At 48.7% G+C, this 15,333-nt stretch overlaps 1 protein-coding gene across 5 annotated transcripts in view; it reads left to right on the top strand.

Moving 5' to 3' along the window:
- Boc (BOC cell adhesion associated, oncogene regulated) overlaps positions 1-15,333 on the top strand; it is a 74,768-nt gene that overhangs the window by 58,138 nt on the left and 1,297 nt on the right. For 2 of the 5 annotated variants that reach the window (XM_034515038.2, XM_076942986.1), the window contains exons 6-18: positions 665-958; positions 1,303-1,575; positions 4,464-4,768; positions 7,978-8,140; positions 8,528-8,638; positions 9,126-9,332; positions 9,670-9,851; positions 10,361-10,466; positions 10,790-10,912; positions 12,922-13,143; positions 13,798-14,033; positions 14,214-14,293; positions 14,774-14,964. In XM_034515038.2, the coding sequence (XP_034370929.1) occupies positions 665-958; positions 1,303-1,575; positions 4,464-4,768; positions 7,978-8,140; positions 8,528-8,638; positions 9,126-9,332; positions 9,670-9,851; positions 10,361-10,466; positions 10,790-10,912; positions 12,922-13,143; positions 13,798-14,033; positions 14,214-14,293; positions 14,774-14,964 (2,493 nt within the window). The remainder of the gene's footprint in view (positions 1-664; positions 959-1,302; positions 1,576-4,463; positions 4,769-7,977; positions 8,141-8,527; positions 8,639-9,125; positions 9,333-9,669; positions 9,852-10,360; positions 10,467-10,789; positions 10,913-12,921; positions 13,144-13,797; positions 14,034-14,213; positions 14,294-14,773; positions 14,965-15,333) is intronic. The other 3 variants (XM_034515041.2, XM_034515039.2, XM_034515042.2) reach the window with 3 other exon arrangements.

The raw sequence follows: 15,333 nt of genomic DNA, 5'->3' as shown, positions 1-15,333 counted from the left end.
GGGACAGCATCCCAGACTTGCTTGCCACCACAGCTCATCACTGTGGAGGGTAACTCCTTTCACCTGTTTCTCCATGTTACTTTGGAAGAGGGACAAAGTGGATCGTGAGGCAGGCTCTGTGGGGACCCTGGGATAGCAGCACACTGGAGAGAGTAACTGCCTGTCAGCCGTTCTGTGCACTTTTTGCCCAGCTATGAGAAAGATAATCGGAAAGAACCACTGTGTTTGGGGACTTTGTAAGAAATGTATAACTTTCAACAGTGGCTCCTGCTAAGCTTAGTGGGTTCCTCACCCTGTAAGGGACACACTTCCTCGGATGCTGAAGTAGGGGCCTAGCAGATCCTGGTGTCTCACTTTGACCTCAGGCTCAGGGTGCCCTGCCTGAAGTCAAGCAGGAAATGCTGCCCTCACCATTCAGACAATTCTCTCTCAGCACCCTCATCTCTCTCTGTAAGCATCTGTAGCGAAAAGACTTAAGTTACGGTCTGTGCAGGAGGAAGACCTAGCTCCTGACAATCAGCATTGTGTTGGCTATGCTGTGAGCTCAGAGGGATTGCTTTATCTCAGGTCCATGTTCTTTGGAGCCCTTCTGGAGCTGGGCCATCAGCGACAGGCTGGAAGAAGTCCACATCTTACTCTCTGTGTCCCTCAATCCCCACTCCAGGGTCCACCGCTGAGGCTGCCCGCATCATCTACCCACTGGAAGCCCAGACTGTCATTGTCACCAAAGGCCAGAGTCTCATACTGGAGTGTGTGGCCAGTGGAATCCCTCCACCTCGAGTCACGTGGGCCAAGGATGGGTCCAGCATTGCTGCCTACAACAAGACTCGCTTCCTGCTGAGTAACTTGCTTATTGACACTACGAGCGAGGAGGACTCTGGCACCTACCGCTGTATGGCCAGCAATGGGGTTGGGGATCCTGGGACAGCTGTCATCCTCTACAATGTCCAGGTGTTTGGTGAGCATCTCCATGGGCTTCCTCCTCTTTAACCTCCCCATTGATCTTCCTGGCCCTTCTAGAAACATAGAATCTAACTCAGAGAGAATTATATGTGGTAGTCCATGGAGCTGATAAATATGGAACCACGCTGGGGATACAGAGATTCTTAGATCCCAGGACTTAGGCCCTGGATCTTGGTGTAGTCTTTGTCACCTAGACATCCACTCCCCCAACTCTTCCCATAGGAAGAACCCAACAGCCAGAGAGGAGGAAGCCAACCTGTGGCAGCATCTCATCTAGCCTGTGTGACCCTATCAATGGAGAAATGCAGCCTTCCTCATTCTGATCTGTTTTCTCCACAGAACCCCCTGAGGTTACCATGGAGCTGTCCCAGCTGGTGATCCCATGGGGCCAGAGTGCAAAGCTCACCTGTGAGGTTCGAGGAAACCCCCCACCCTCTGTACTATGGCTGAGGAATGCCGTGCCCCTCACCTCTAGCCAGCGCCTCCGGCTGTCTCGCAGAGCCCTTCGGGTGGTCAGCGTCGGGCCTGAGGACGAAGGCGTGTACCAGTGCATGGCTGAGAATGCAGTCGGCAGTGCCCACGCTGTGGTCCAACTGAGGACCACCCGGCCAGGTGAGTGCAGGTAGCCCAGAGGTCAGAAATTCCGGCTGAGCAGGCATACAGTCCTTTTCTCAAAATAAAGTCAAATGTAGTGACTTTTAGTTGTAAGTTCAAAATTATGCTGACTTATTAATAAATCAACTGTGCAAATTTTCATTAATGAATATGACCTATTTGATGGGATTTTTTTTAAAAAAATGAATAATTTTTCCAACTCTGTGGGCTTCCATGCTTATGAAGAATCATACTTAACAACCAGGGCTTCAAAACAAGGATGAGTACGGCCTTTCTCTTTAGCCTGAGCCATTTCAATCGACACTTGCACCTTCTAGGACCTACTGTGTGCTCTGCATACATCAGGTGAGGTAGAGAATACAAAACATGAGAAAGACCCTCTCTACTGAGAAAGCTTCCTATAAAAGAGGTGAAACCATGGAAGGAATTTGAGAAAAAAACTACAATGGAGGAGATAGTTTAGTGCCGTCATTATCAGATGCCAGTGTCCTGTGGTGAGGGAGGTGTGGTAGGGCTGAGACTGAGGCTGGAAAAGTCCGTGGATGGAATGTTACCATGCTGTTCTTGGCTTCTAGGTTCTCAGAGAGCAGTCCCCATTGAATTCATGTCTCTAGTCACCTCAGTGGAGAAGGGAAAGACTCACTGTGTGTCAGTGTTAAAATTTTAAGTCTTCATCTCAAGTCCACCTTTTGTCAACTGGAGGACCAGAGTTCAGTTACCAGAACCAACATTAGGTGGCCGACAACTGCCTGTAGCTCTAGTTCAAGGGCCCTGACTCCATCTTCTGGCCTCCAAAGGCTATTGCACTCAAAAAATGCACATAAATCCATACATATACATGCACACAGATTTTTTTTTTTTTTTTTAAATCTTAAGGAACTTGAAAAAGTCCAAGTTCGAAGTTTCCTCTGAGCCTCAAGGCAAACTCCTCGCTATGAGCCACTACAAAATAAAAGATCAGTTAGTGTTTGTTTTCAGTGTACAATAGCACAGAGTAAACATACCCATTCCAACAAGAGAGAATGGCATAGAAATGAGAGACAGGGAAAAGGCAAGGCCAAAACCCAGCAGGACAAACAAGCCCTAGTCATGTAGCTTCATATCTAGTGTCTAGGGCAACATGGAGGTGGGCCTCAGTAATCATGGGCAGCCTGACCACGCAGTCTCGCTGTTTGCAGCCTATGTGGCCTCTTTCTTGGGTAGCCCCCACACACTGCTTGTTGCTTTGTTTTGCAAACATTCTGTGTTTGAGGGCATCGCTAAACATCTTGGGACTCCACTGTAACCCACAGCTTCATGCTTGGCTGTCTTAAGGGCTCTGTGATCCTGCTATGCATTGCTTGGCCTCTTTGGGCTTTCCTTTCAAATCTGGGACCTCCCAGCTCTTGAATTCTGCATGGCTACATAGCTGGTGCCTTGTGGGTGTCACTGAAGTCCTTTCTTTGCCCAAGCCTATCCCATTTAGATCACACCTACCACGCAGTGGCCCACGAATGCCCAGATAGCTGTATGAAGGAGAAACGCTTCCCTAGGTGACGCTGTGTGAACAGGTTGTCCCAGAGTCCTCACCCCAAAGCAAAGCCTTTCAAATGATTTAAAACCTTTACACCCTTAAGGCTGCCCCAAGTGGGCTGCAACCATTTCCTGACAAGTCCTCAAGACATATTTCGTGCCGTCTCAGTGCAAAGTATGTGGCTTCTTATTGATGATTCTGATGACTTTAACAAACGTCTTTGGCCCAATGCATATTTTTCAAATTGTTTTCGTATCCCTCCTTGTTCCTAATTCTCTCTCTACAGGCCTTGTAAAATCAGCTGACATTAATCATGCAGTGGCCTCCATGCTAGATGACCTTGAGATTTCTTCTAGTTAGTCCAGTGTCACTTGCGTGACTTCTAGTCCAATTCCTAGCAGGGTTCCTGTTCTTCCATAAGTCCCAAGCACATCCTCCCTGTCATTCCCATCAGCATCCTGTTCTTCTGAGCTCCCGAGAACCTCATCATGCTCTGCCGACAGCACTCTGCAGATCCCTTAGCACTCAAATTCATTCTAAACCACCCCCTCCTATAAATCAGCCTGAAGGCAGCAGAACCGCATGGCAGATTTACTTACAGCATCCGTCGCACTTCCCTGGTGCCAATTTTCTGGGCTCGTCACTTTTTCCAGCACAAATAAAATAACTTCAAAGGAGAAAACAGCTTGAAGGGAAGGAATCTTGCTTTGGTTCTTGAATTCCGAGGTTTCAGGGCAGAGCTGTAGCTCCACTGAGTCTGGGCCCATAGTGAGAGAGAACTTCATGGCAGTTTCTGTGACAGGAACTATATAACAGATAGTAAATGGAGAGGAGGGGACCGAAGGGAAACTTCATGGCAGTTTCTGTGACAGGAACTATATAACAGATAGTAAATGGAGAGGAGGGGACCGAAAGGGCAAAACTATGCCCCTGTGGCCTACTTTCTCCCCCCAAATTGTACTAGCAGCTGGGGACCAATCAGAGGACAATGCTTGGGGGGGGGGGGGACATTTGGTTTTTAAATCATCACATCAGTGCCAGTGAGATGCTTCAGCAGGTAAAAGTGCTTCCTGCTATGCCCCAGGACACCCACACTCACACTGTGGAAGACACACACACACACACACACACACACACTGAATAAAATGCAATAAAAATTTAAGTATAAACCTCAGCATCATGTAAAGACCTCCTTTCCCGTCTGGCAGGATGAGGGCACCAGCCTTCTCTTCTACAGGGCCTGTTTGTGTGTCACAGATTAGGTTCATGGTGGTCTCAGGTCTTCTCTGATTTTATTCTGTTTTCTCCCTGGCAGGTGATCAGGGCCACTAACACCTTCCCCCTTCCCTTCTCTTTCCTGCTTGGTCCTCAGACACAACCCTGAGACCCGGGAGGGACACTAAGCCGATTGCTGCCACACTTCCCATGCCCACCTCCAGACCCAACAGACCTGACCAGATGCTTCGGGAACAACCGGGGCTTGTTAAGCCGCCCACGTCAGTACAGCCTACTTCCCTGACGTGCCTGGGAGAGGAGCAGGGAGCCCCTGCCGAGGCGCCTATCATCCTCAGCTCACCTCGGACCTCCAAGACAGATTCGTACGAGCTGGTGTGGCGGCCTCGCCATGAGGGCAGCAGCCGGGCACCCATCCTGTACTATGTAGTGAAGCATCGTAAGGTATGACCCTGGCACTGTGCCTTTCCCTCCCTGCAAGCTTCTTCTTAGTGAAACTGAGTCGAGTCGTTCTGTCTACTTGCCTGAAGCCAGGGCCCAGTGTGCTCCACAGCCATGCCCTTCCTTTCCTCAAATGCTCATCCCTATCACCACCTGGAAAGCTAGAGGTAATACGGACAGGTGATCTCTCACAGGCCCAGGCAGAGGCTTTGCATGGGCCCTCAGGTGTAACCTTTGTGTAATCTTACCTGGATGTTTGTGCCAACTCAAAGTCCAGAGATAACTCACCCCCCTCCATTACTATGGCTACCCTCCCCACTCCCCCGTCATATTTTGGTGACGCTATTTGAATTAGTTTTCCAACCAAAGCAAGCTCTCTCTTAAGCCCCGTGAGAACTTTAGCAGGGCAAACAGGTCTCTCCAGCCAGGAAAACAAGTATTTAGGGAACAAGTGTTCTCCGTGTGGGCTGTAAAATGCTCTCCAATTCTCAGATGCTGTGGTAGCTCCTGTTTAACCAGAAGTTAGAGCTCCTGGCACATCACGTTGTTGAGACCCTAGCTATTTTTCCCTCAATAGAGGGAACCTGTCCAGGGGTTGTAGGAGCTATCAGGAGAGCATTTTAGACTGACAGGATGCAGACCACAGAGCAGTGCCCATTCCATGGTCCTGGCCACTGTTTGGTGAGGTGGACCAGGGCCTTCCATTGGCCACTCTCCTCAAAGCTGCACAAGAAAGATGAGATGAGATTCCTCACAAAACAGTTCTGTTCACCACAATTTGCACTGTTTCTTGCCAGTACCACCAGATAGAGCAGTAGAAAAGTACTGCTCTTAAGTGGATTAAAAAATTTAATACCAGCAGCCTATTCTAAATGTGATGTTTGTGTGTGTTTGCATTACTTTTGCTTATAAAAATGCTTTGTGCACTTGGTAGAAAATATGGAAATGTGAGATGGAACTAAAAATATTTACCCACCTTTTTCTACTCCAAAAGCAAACAAGAAAACAGGACTCCCTTCACACAGTGGAATGTTCTAGCTATGCACAAGCCAGGTCCCTGCTGCAAACACCACTGGCCTCTCATAGTCTGACCTTTTCTGTGTCTTGCTCTTCCAGAAGACCTAGGAACCAAAGAAGTTCCCAGAGACCTCAGGTGGTCAGAAAGTACCAGAGGCAGAGCAGCATCCTGTATCCTCATATAGTTTCCCATGTAGGCATGGGGAGACCACAGTTCCCTCCCCATCCCACCCCTAGGACCAGCTAAAGGTGTGAATGGCTTTCTGAAAAGAAACAACCTTGTTTCACCTGTGTTCCAGGGCAGGGCTGGTCCCAAACCTTTTTTTCCTGTGTAACTAGACACTTCCCTGTGAGTTGTAGACAAAGATCAGGGAAGGCCAGATATGGTACCCAAGAGACAGAAACCAGTGTGATAGTAAGAATAATATTTTTCAGGCCAATAGGTGGCCCTGAAGCTACCTCCTACTACAGGCAAGCAGGCAAAGACCGCACTGGGGTAATCCGGAAATGCCAAGCTGATGTTGCGTTTCCCTTCCCAGTGTGTGTGACAGTGACTGATTACCCTTGCATTTCTTATTTTCATTTCTGAGTCCCAGTGGAAGTTTGAGCCCGGTACTGGGAGGGCAGAGGGAGGAGGAGGTACAGGAAAATGACAGTCAGGACAGGGGCCCTGCTGAGTCTGGCTTCCATTAGGCATTGCCCTGTGGAACAGTTGGAGCTTTTAAGTGAATGTTGCCAAGACAGAAAATATGTCTTGAAAGCTGTTCTTGCTCATGGAACTAACATAGCCTAATGGTCGTCACCCAAGAAAGAAGCTTAGAATCAGAAGTCAGCGTTGGGTTGTGAGGTTTTTTTTTTTTTTTTTTTTTTTTTTTTTCCACGCTCTGTCTTTTGCAGGGCATTGGGAATTAGTCAGGCTGATTTTCACGTGCACAAAGCAAGTTTCATCTAGTTCACTGTAGACCCAGGCTACTGTGTTTGGGTTTCCAGCATCACTGGGGATTCTCAGCTTGTGAAAACCTTTCCCCTTGGAACAAGTCCTGGAAGCCCCGACATTAATGAGCTCAGACCATCCCCTTGCCTTGAATGGGAGGTTTTGTTCTACTTGGGAATACTTTGCTTAGGGATAAGAGCTTTCCCCAGCAGCTGGTCTCTTTCTTAATCAAACCCCAGCTCTCTATTCTGGCAGGCTTTCTGAGATGCACAGAGCTGGCCACAAAGTCCTTCTTAAAAGATGGTGGGTGGAAGGAAACAATCTCTCACCATTGCCTTTGGGTGCCTAGAGCCCTCCCATAAATATTTTTTTTGAAAGCTAACCATTAAAAGTTCATTTATAATCCTTCATGCACACCCTGTGTGCTTTTAAGCTTCAAAAACAAGGACAGGGAACAGAAACAGGGAAAGAATTTTAAAGTGAGAAATCTCACAGGGCGAAGGGTGCCAAGAGAGTCAGGAGACAGGCCAGGCATTCATTTGTTGGGAACCTCACCTGTGCCAAGTCATCTAATTTTGACTTCAGAGTAACCCAAGGCATTGTATTTTGCCCCATCTTAGAAATGCATGGCCCAGGGCTCACCAGTGTGGGAGTTTGCTTGGAGTTATATAGTCAGAACTTGAACTCGGGGTTTTCCACTCCCAGAGTCCTCTGTCTAGAACAGGTAATGCTCTAAGCATGCTCTTTGGACTCACGTGAGGGTTTCTGTTCTCACTAGCTCTGCAGCCATGGATGAATTCCTCAGCTCTCGGGCTTAGGCTCTGCTGGTGAATACTGGTTGCCGAGACTGGGGACAGGCGGTGCACTGAGAGTGAGCACTCTATGGCCATCTTTCCATTGCTTCAGCTTTTGTCGTCATTCTCGTCACTGTCTCTCATTAGGATATGGACTGAAGGACTTGGGTTTGGCTCCATATGCAAACAGAGAGAACGTTAGATGGGCAGGTTGCAGGAGATGAGGGAGTAGCCTTTAGGGGACTTGCCAGCATATTACCAGTCTGGCTTTCTAGCTATCTTTGCAAATTTCCCTTGATGGGATCATTACCTTAGAGACCAGGAGAACCAATCTGAGCTCTGCAGTCCCACCAGCACTCAAAGTAGCCCATGGTACTTTTTCTCTCTTCCTGCCATCTTGGGCTCAGGCTGAAAGCCTCCTGGACACTACAGCAGAGGCAGGTCCTTACCCCAGTCGCCTCCTTCAGCAGGTCACGAACTCCTCTGATGACTGGATCATTTCTGGCATTCCAGCCAACCAGCACCGCCTCACCCTGACCAGGCTTGACCCTGGCAGCTTATACGAAGTGGAGATGGCAGCCTACAACTGTGCTGGCGAGGGCCAGACGGCCATGGTCACCTTCCGAACAGGTAAAGTCAAATATTTTGCGTTGCTCAGTAGTTCCAAAGGCCTGAACAAGTTATGATGAGGCCAGGTGCAAAGTCCTGTTCACTTCGTTCACCTCTGTCCTTCTCCAGTGGCTGTCTCTGTGGACTTATGTGCCTGGGCTAAAGTTCTACCTTTCTTCATAAGAGTGATGAACCTCTGTGGCGTCTCCCCTGCCTGCTAAGCACAGGGACCAATAGCAACACAATAGTAGAGTTGACCAACGCTGGGAATTGCACCACACTTGCAGTACCCTGAAATCTAATTTGTATCACCTTGCTGCAGCCCTTGTCAGATTCTTAGGCGAAACAGGATTTTGGTAAGGGAGGGTTCATATGTTCTCTCTCTTGTTCTCAATCCTTCTCACCCAGGACGGCGGCCCAAACCTGAGATTGTGGCCAGCAAGGAGCAGCAGATCCAGAGAGATGACCCTGGTTCCAGTCTCCAGAGCAGCAGCCAGCCTGACCACGGCCGCCTCTCCCGTAAGCCCAGCAGCAGTGAGAGACAGGCAGTGAGCAGTCAGAACAAACTGTCACAGAGGGCTTGTTGCTGCAGGTTAAATGAGGTTAGGGTTCTGAGGTCCAAGAGTCCCAGTGACATATTCTGCATCTCTTTAGTGAACCACAATGAAAATATACACATTGGAGCCTTTGGAGAAAATACTGGAATTACTGAGTCTGTGGGTCCAGACAGAGAACAGTGATTCTCTACCCTCTAATTTTGCAGAAGACTAGAAGAGGAAGTTTTAGCTCCAGGGATTCTCCCATGCAATGGGGGAATATTTATATTTATATAATAAATCTATATATACATATATATGATATATTTATATGATAAATATATCAGTGGGCAGAGGGCTATGGGAAGGAACAGGCCCTGTCAGGCTCAGGTAGGGTCTAGTTGGTCCAGAGCATCATCTCATGGTGTCCCTGTTTGTCTATGTCTTTTCTCTGTGCACAATCATTCCAGCCCCAGAAGCTCCAGACAGACCCACCATCTCCACAGCTTCTGAGACCTCAGTGTATGTAACCTGGATTCCCCGAGGAAACGGCGGCTTCCCAATTCAGTCTTTCCGAGTAGAGTACAAGAAGCTAAAAAAAGTAGGAGATTGGATACTGGCCACCAGTGCCATACCTCCCTCAAGGCTCTCTGTGGAGATCACAGGCCTAGAGAAAGGTAGGAGCCTGGTCCTCTTCCTGGTCCTTTCTGCCCTGGTACCATATGCAGAAGGAGGAACGATGGAAGGTCTTCTTTAATTCTGTCCTCCCTTCATTTCCCACAAGTGCTCATGGGTATGGAATTTGTGGCTCTGCCTCAGCCCCACAGCTCCTCCTCCTTCCTCTCTCCAAAGAAGAGTCCAGAGCCACTTCCTGTGTGGCTTGAGGACTATAAGGGTTTTTATGGGTCCTGTGTGGACATCTTTGGGGGAAAAGCTGACCAGATATCCCTAGGCTGGGCCTTTAAGGGCATTGTGGGAAATATTTCCCAAGCTCAGGAAGAATCTCTTTCACAGGTATTTCTTACAAGTTCCGAGTCCGTGCTTTGAACATGCTAGGGGAGAGTGAGCCCAGTGCTCCCTCACGGCCCTATGTGGTGTCAGGCTACAGTGGCCGTGTGTATGAGAGGCCCGTGGCAGGACCCTACATCACCTTCACTGATGCAGTCAATGAGACCACCATTATGCTCAAGTGGATGGTAAGTGGCCTGGCCACCAACAGTGTGGAAATGTTTCTCCTCACACTTGTCTATGAATTTGGCTTCCCACCTAGTGAGCCTGAAAGCCCCTTTGGGGGTCCTGGGAGGGTGATGGTAGCTGGAACTATTGTTGGCTGTCTCTTTTACAACTGGTTCCCACTTTCTGATTGCATCTCACTTTCCTTCCTTCCTTTTCACCTGATACCATAGGGAATCTCAACACTTGTCCAGTGTCCCTTCGTATTTTTAGAGAGGCTCAGAAGGGTTCAAAGTCTTTAAAGAAGTACAATTTGTTTCTTGCTCCTAAAAGCTCCAGGGCCCATAAAATAAAATAATGCCTTATCTCTGCAGCCTTCTTCAGAGAGCCAGAGGGACTTATTCAGGAATGTTTGCTGGGGCCTCCATGAAGTTCAAACTCTGGACTGGGGAGGAGATTTCACAGCCTGGTGGTTTTACTTTGATGACTTCTCTGATGCACTGTGAACATGTCTGTTCTCTATTCCATGTAGTATATCCCTGCCAGCAACAACAACACCCCAATCCATGGCTTCTATATCTACTACCGACCCACAGACAGTGACAATGACAGCGATTACAAGAAGGACATGGTGGAAGGTGAGAAGATGCGTTGATGGGGTTTCCTTAACTGACAAGAAGGTCTGGGTGTTGGCAAAACCTCATGAATCATAATGGAGTCTCTGTTCAGTGTAGTGAGTCCCTTCTGATACATGGAGCTATCCAGTTAAAAGGCTTGACATGCTTCTCTCTTAATGACCGTGGCACAACAGAAACATGGGTGGCCATGCAAATAATTCCCTCGTGTGTTTCTTGTGTTGGTCAGCAGCACAAGCTTAGATGAAGAGGCTTGTCTGACTGTGTGATCAAGGCCAAGCAAACAACATATAGGTCACCATGGTGACTCTCACTCTCCTTCCCAGGGGACAGGTACTGGCACTCCATCAGTCACCTGCAGCCAGAGACTTCCTATGACATCAAGATGCAGTGCTTCAACGAAGGAGGGGAGAGTGAGTTCAGCAATGTCATGATCTGCGAGACCAAAGGTGATTCTTCCAGGGTCCTCTCCTGTGCCAGGAATTCCCACAGACTGGAGCAGAGTCTCCCTCCCACCCACACTGGTATCCCTTCCAAGAAGACCCTGATTTTTCAAGGATCCCTGACCTCATCAATTGACTCCCTTCTTATTCTCTTGAGCTGTGTGTTAGTACGAGTAGGTTGCCACCATATTAGATTCAAGGACTTGAGAACTAATTGACCCATGAACTCATCTTAAGATGGAAGTGTTCTATACACTCTATATTTCTTGGCATTTGGTGTCCATATTGATTTGTTTTATTTAATTTTACTGTAGCCTGATGATATGGAAAGGAAATCTGAGCCTCAGGAAACTTACTATATCTACACCTTCTGGCCAAAGTTTTATAGCCAAGATGTGGTAGAAGCTGCTTTAGACAGTTTCATGTAGCTACAAGCCCAGCTCCATTTTCTCTACTAAAGCATATTAAGCACACATATATTCTGCACTAACACATATTAAGCACACACATGTGCACTTGTTCATATGTGCACATTGTTCAGGTGAGTGGGCATCATTGTGTCCGGTTTTTAAATACTCAAAACAAGATGGAGTAGTGTATTACTAAAGACCTAATCATAGGATCACAAAGGAGTCAGAGAAAACAGCACTCCACTGTGGCTGAGGTAACTGTGTTCTCTCCCCCACTATGCATTGCCTTCAGTCATTTCACAAAGACTTACTGAGCACCTACTGTATACACTTGTCCTCTGTGCCGCCTCCATAGAAGGGAGGGACAGATGTGCACACAGCCCAAATGCATCTGTCTTCTCGGGTCTTTGGTCTAACTCTTTAAGCTGGAATGAGGAGGGAGTACCCTGAGGGACATGCTGAGCCTAAAAAGTGACTCCAGATGGGAGGAGAAGAGCGCAGCTCAGGGAAGAGGCCAGAAACACTGGCATCACTGGGTCACTGAAGGATGCTGGGGGAGGACCTAGTGCAGTTTGCAGGGACTGTGAAGTGGAAGAGGATCCTTGTTGGGCTTCTTTATAATAATGGTCACAGGCAGGCTGAGGGGAGAGAACCGAAGCTCTGAGATAAAACTGAAGAGAATGGTTTTATCATTGCTTTTGAGGAGGTTCGAGAAGGACCTGGGCCGATTTGCATGCTGGGTTGGAAGATATAAAGCAAGTTTGAGGTTTTCACTTGAAGCATTGCCCAGGTGGCTGCCCTCTATTGTGATGGAGAGGGTGAGAAAAGAAATGGATCATGGGGAATGGGAGGAGAGAAGGACTGGGAGAGTTTCCCAGTGGCTGAATCTTTGGGGATGCTGAAAGTGTCCATTAAAAGCAGACAGTCTCCTGCCTCCCGCAGTCCTTAGGACATAGAGGGAATCACGGAAGCAGGAGAGATTACACAGACTGAGAGGAACTGGGACTGTGTCCCAGGATCTGAGGAGGCAGAAGGATGATGAGGGATGGTGGTGGGTCAGGAGGTTGTGACATCAAACAACTGAAAGAAGGAAATGGCAGAGTCCATGCAGGTTCACCTGCAGTAGCAGACCTCAATGAGGAGCACAGGGTTTAACATTCTACCTTTGATTCAAATTTACCAATTGTCGTCTGTCCCACGAAGTCCCCAGGTGCCCTGCATTACAACCCAAGCTAATACCTAGCACTTTAAATCCTTTCATCTACGCGGGAACAACAACGCTGTAGGAAAGTTATTCCACCTGAATTTGTTCACCACTCTCACACATTTTTATTGTTCTTTCAGAAACCATGATTACCTATGTCCCCTCTGACTCAGTGTTTGGCTCACAAACACCTCAACAGCACATTGCACATTAGGTACCAGTGTGTTCCTGATAAGTTGTGGACACGATTCAAATAAGGGATATTGAGTCCCTCATCTTGGGATCTAGGCCCTATTTTTTATGTCCGTGGAATCAAAGAGTTTTGTTTTTCTATTTGTTGTGAAAAAAAAAAAAAAAGACAGAAAAATAGATACTGATGTGAGTTTTGTATTTAATTGCAGCTCGGAGATTTTCTGGTCAGCCTGGAAGACCTCCACCCTTAACTCTGGCTCCGCCACAGCCTCCACCCCTAGAGACCATGGAGAGGCCAGTGGGCACTGGAGCCATGGTGGCACGGGCCAGCGACCTGCCCTATCTGATTGTCGGGGTTGTTCTGGGCTCTATAGTCCTCATCATTGTCACCTTCATCCCCTTCTGCCTGTGGAGGGCCTGGTCTAAGCAGAGTGAGTAACACCTCAGCACGGAGGGGAAGGAGGGAGAGGTATCTCTCAGCCCACCAAGCAGACCAGTGCCCAGGTAGGGCCAGATGGTCCAGCTCCACCTCCCTGGGAGCTCAAGCTACCAGGTTCAGGTGGCCCTAAAGGTCCCACAGAAGCAGTGAATATCTGAGGCTGGGCTTCTCCCTCCTGCCTCATTCACCTCTCTCGAGAGCAAGTGTCCATTCATACCCCTGGTGCTTGGTAATTATCTGCTCCATCTTTTTCCAACGTCTGAATTTGTTTCTCAAACATGTTCATATACAGATTGCTCCTGCCTCACCCCGTTTATTGCTCTTCTGTCCAGTGGGGGCAGCCTTGATCCTTCCCTTCCTCCTGGGCTAACCTGACTTTCCTGTTAGTTTCTGCTTTAAATAGCAGTATCTGCAGCTGACTCCCCCACTAAATAATGGCCCTTTCATTTGTCACCTCTCTGGAAGCCGTTGCCCATTTCTTTCTATGCTTCTCACTTTAAAGAAGAAATGGGTGACAAGAAGACTTAGAAAGAGTATTCTCAGGCTATTGGACAGTCACCTCCCTGTTTGTCTCTCTGACACTCTGAGTATGGGGCCTTATCCAGCTGTCGGAGGCTAAGTAGACCTCTGTCTTCTGTTCTTCCAGAACATACAACAGATCTGGGGTTTCCTCGGAGTGCCCTCCTGTCTTCCTCCTGCCAGTACACCATGGTGCCGTTGGGGGGACTTCCAGGTCACCAAGCCAATAGGCAGCCTTACCATGGTGGCATCAGTGGACGGGCCTGTGTCAGCCGACTGCACGGAAGCAGGGGCTGCCCTGCTGCTACAGTGGGCTGCCCAGGCAGGAAGCCTCAGCAGCACTGCCCAGGGGAGCTTGCACAGGTAAAGGGTGCCCCAGGTGCACACACAGAGGGACAATGAGCTGCCTCTTGGACATTCCCCTGGTTCATCTGGGGCTGCTGGGCTGAGCTTCCTATAGTCAACCACAGCTCATCCTGCTCAATGGTGAGCACTGGAGAAGTCCTTGGGCTCCCCTCTTGACTTTTCATTCTTTTCTTCAAGCAGCGGGAAGACACCAACAGCCTCCTGAGGCAGCCCGTTGTTAACAATGGATATGACCTCCAGAGCCAGCAGGTTGCCAGGTAACCAGGTCCCTTCCATTCCTGCTTTTATTCCCAAGTCTCCAAACCTCCCATTCCCTTTAGCTCATGTCCTAACTGTGTCACCCAGAGCCAAGCAGTGTTCCATGCAGGGATCCCCAAGTCTGCCATTTGCGCTCACTGGGACAGTTACCCCATGGGCAAGGTGCTATGTGCACAGTTATGATGCTTTTCTGCTTAGGGGCTTCAGTTGTACTCAGCATCTGTCACTCACTGGCTCACAAAAATCCTTCAGGTAGAACCAGCTTTGCCTACAGGCCCCTGAACACTCAGTTTGCCACCTCCCACAATAAAGCTGAACTGTCCCAGACTGAACTTGATGTGGCACTTCCCCGACGTTCACAGGGTGAACAGTGTGTGCTCTGGGCCTGTTCTGACCTTTAGATGATAGGTGTCAGATCGTGAAAATTCAGGCCTGTACTGCTTGACCTAACCCACCCCATCTGGTCTTGTACAATGCAGAGGTCCCAAGTCTGGCTCAGAAGGAGGCTCTTTCTTGTACACGCTGCCCGATCACTCAACTCACCAGCTGCTCCGACCTCAAGATTGCTGTCACCTCCAGAAGCAACCTGTCACCACATGCCGGACAGCAATGAGGAGGACACCTGAAGGTCCAGGACTAGAAGCTTCATGGGACCCTCCATATCATTCAGGTCAGCCAGGGGCAGCAGGAAGAACTTGTCTGATGGGTCACCCATAACCCTGCAATGTCTTCAAGGAGAAAGGACAAGGGACTTCATTGAGGGAGTGTTGGGGAGTTGGAATGGATGGCCACTCACTTGCTACTGAAGGCCTAGAAGGCCATGAGGCCAGCCCAGGTCAGTCTGACTCCAACACTGTAATTGTGGTCCTCAAAGGCTGAAAAGTAAGGTGTCCTCTATTCCAAAGGAAGAAGCCTGTTTGGTCTCTGCATTTGAGATTCAAGGCCATTCACAGAGTCTTTCTGCCTCTCATCACATGGAGGCCTCTCCTATCCCCTCCTCTGTTGTGTCTTAATTAGGGAGTGGGTCTTAGCAGTCATC

The sequence above is a fragment of the Arvicanthis niloticus genome, chromosome 12, assembly GCF_011762505.2.
Source record: "Arvicanthis niloticus isolate mArvNil1 chromosome 12, mArvNil1.pat.X, whole genome shotgun sequence".
NCBI lineage: Eukaryota > Metazoa > Chordata > Mammalia > Rodentia > Muridae > Arvicanthis > Arvicanthis niloticus.
The sequence above is the reverse complement of the archived record's forward strand: the minus strand, read 5'-3'. Positions and strand labels throughout refer to the sequence as shown.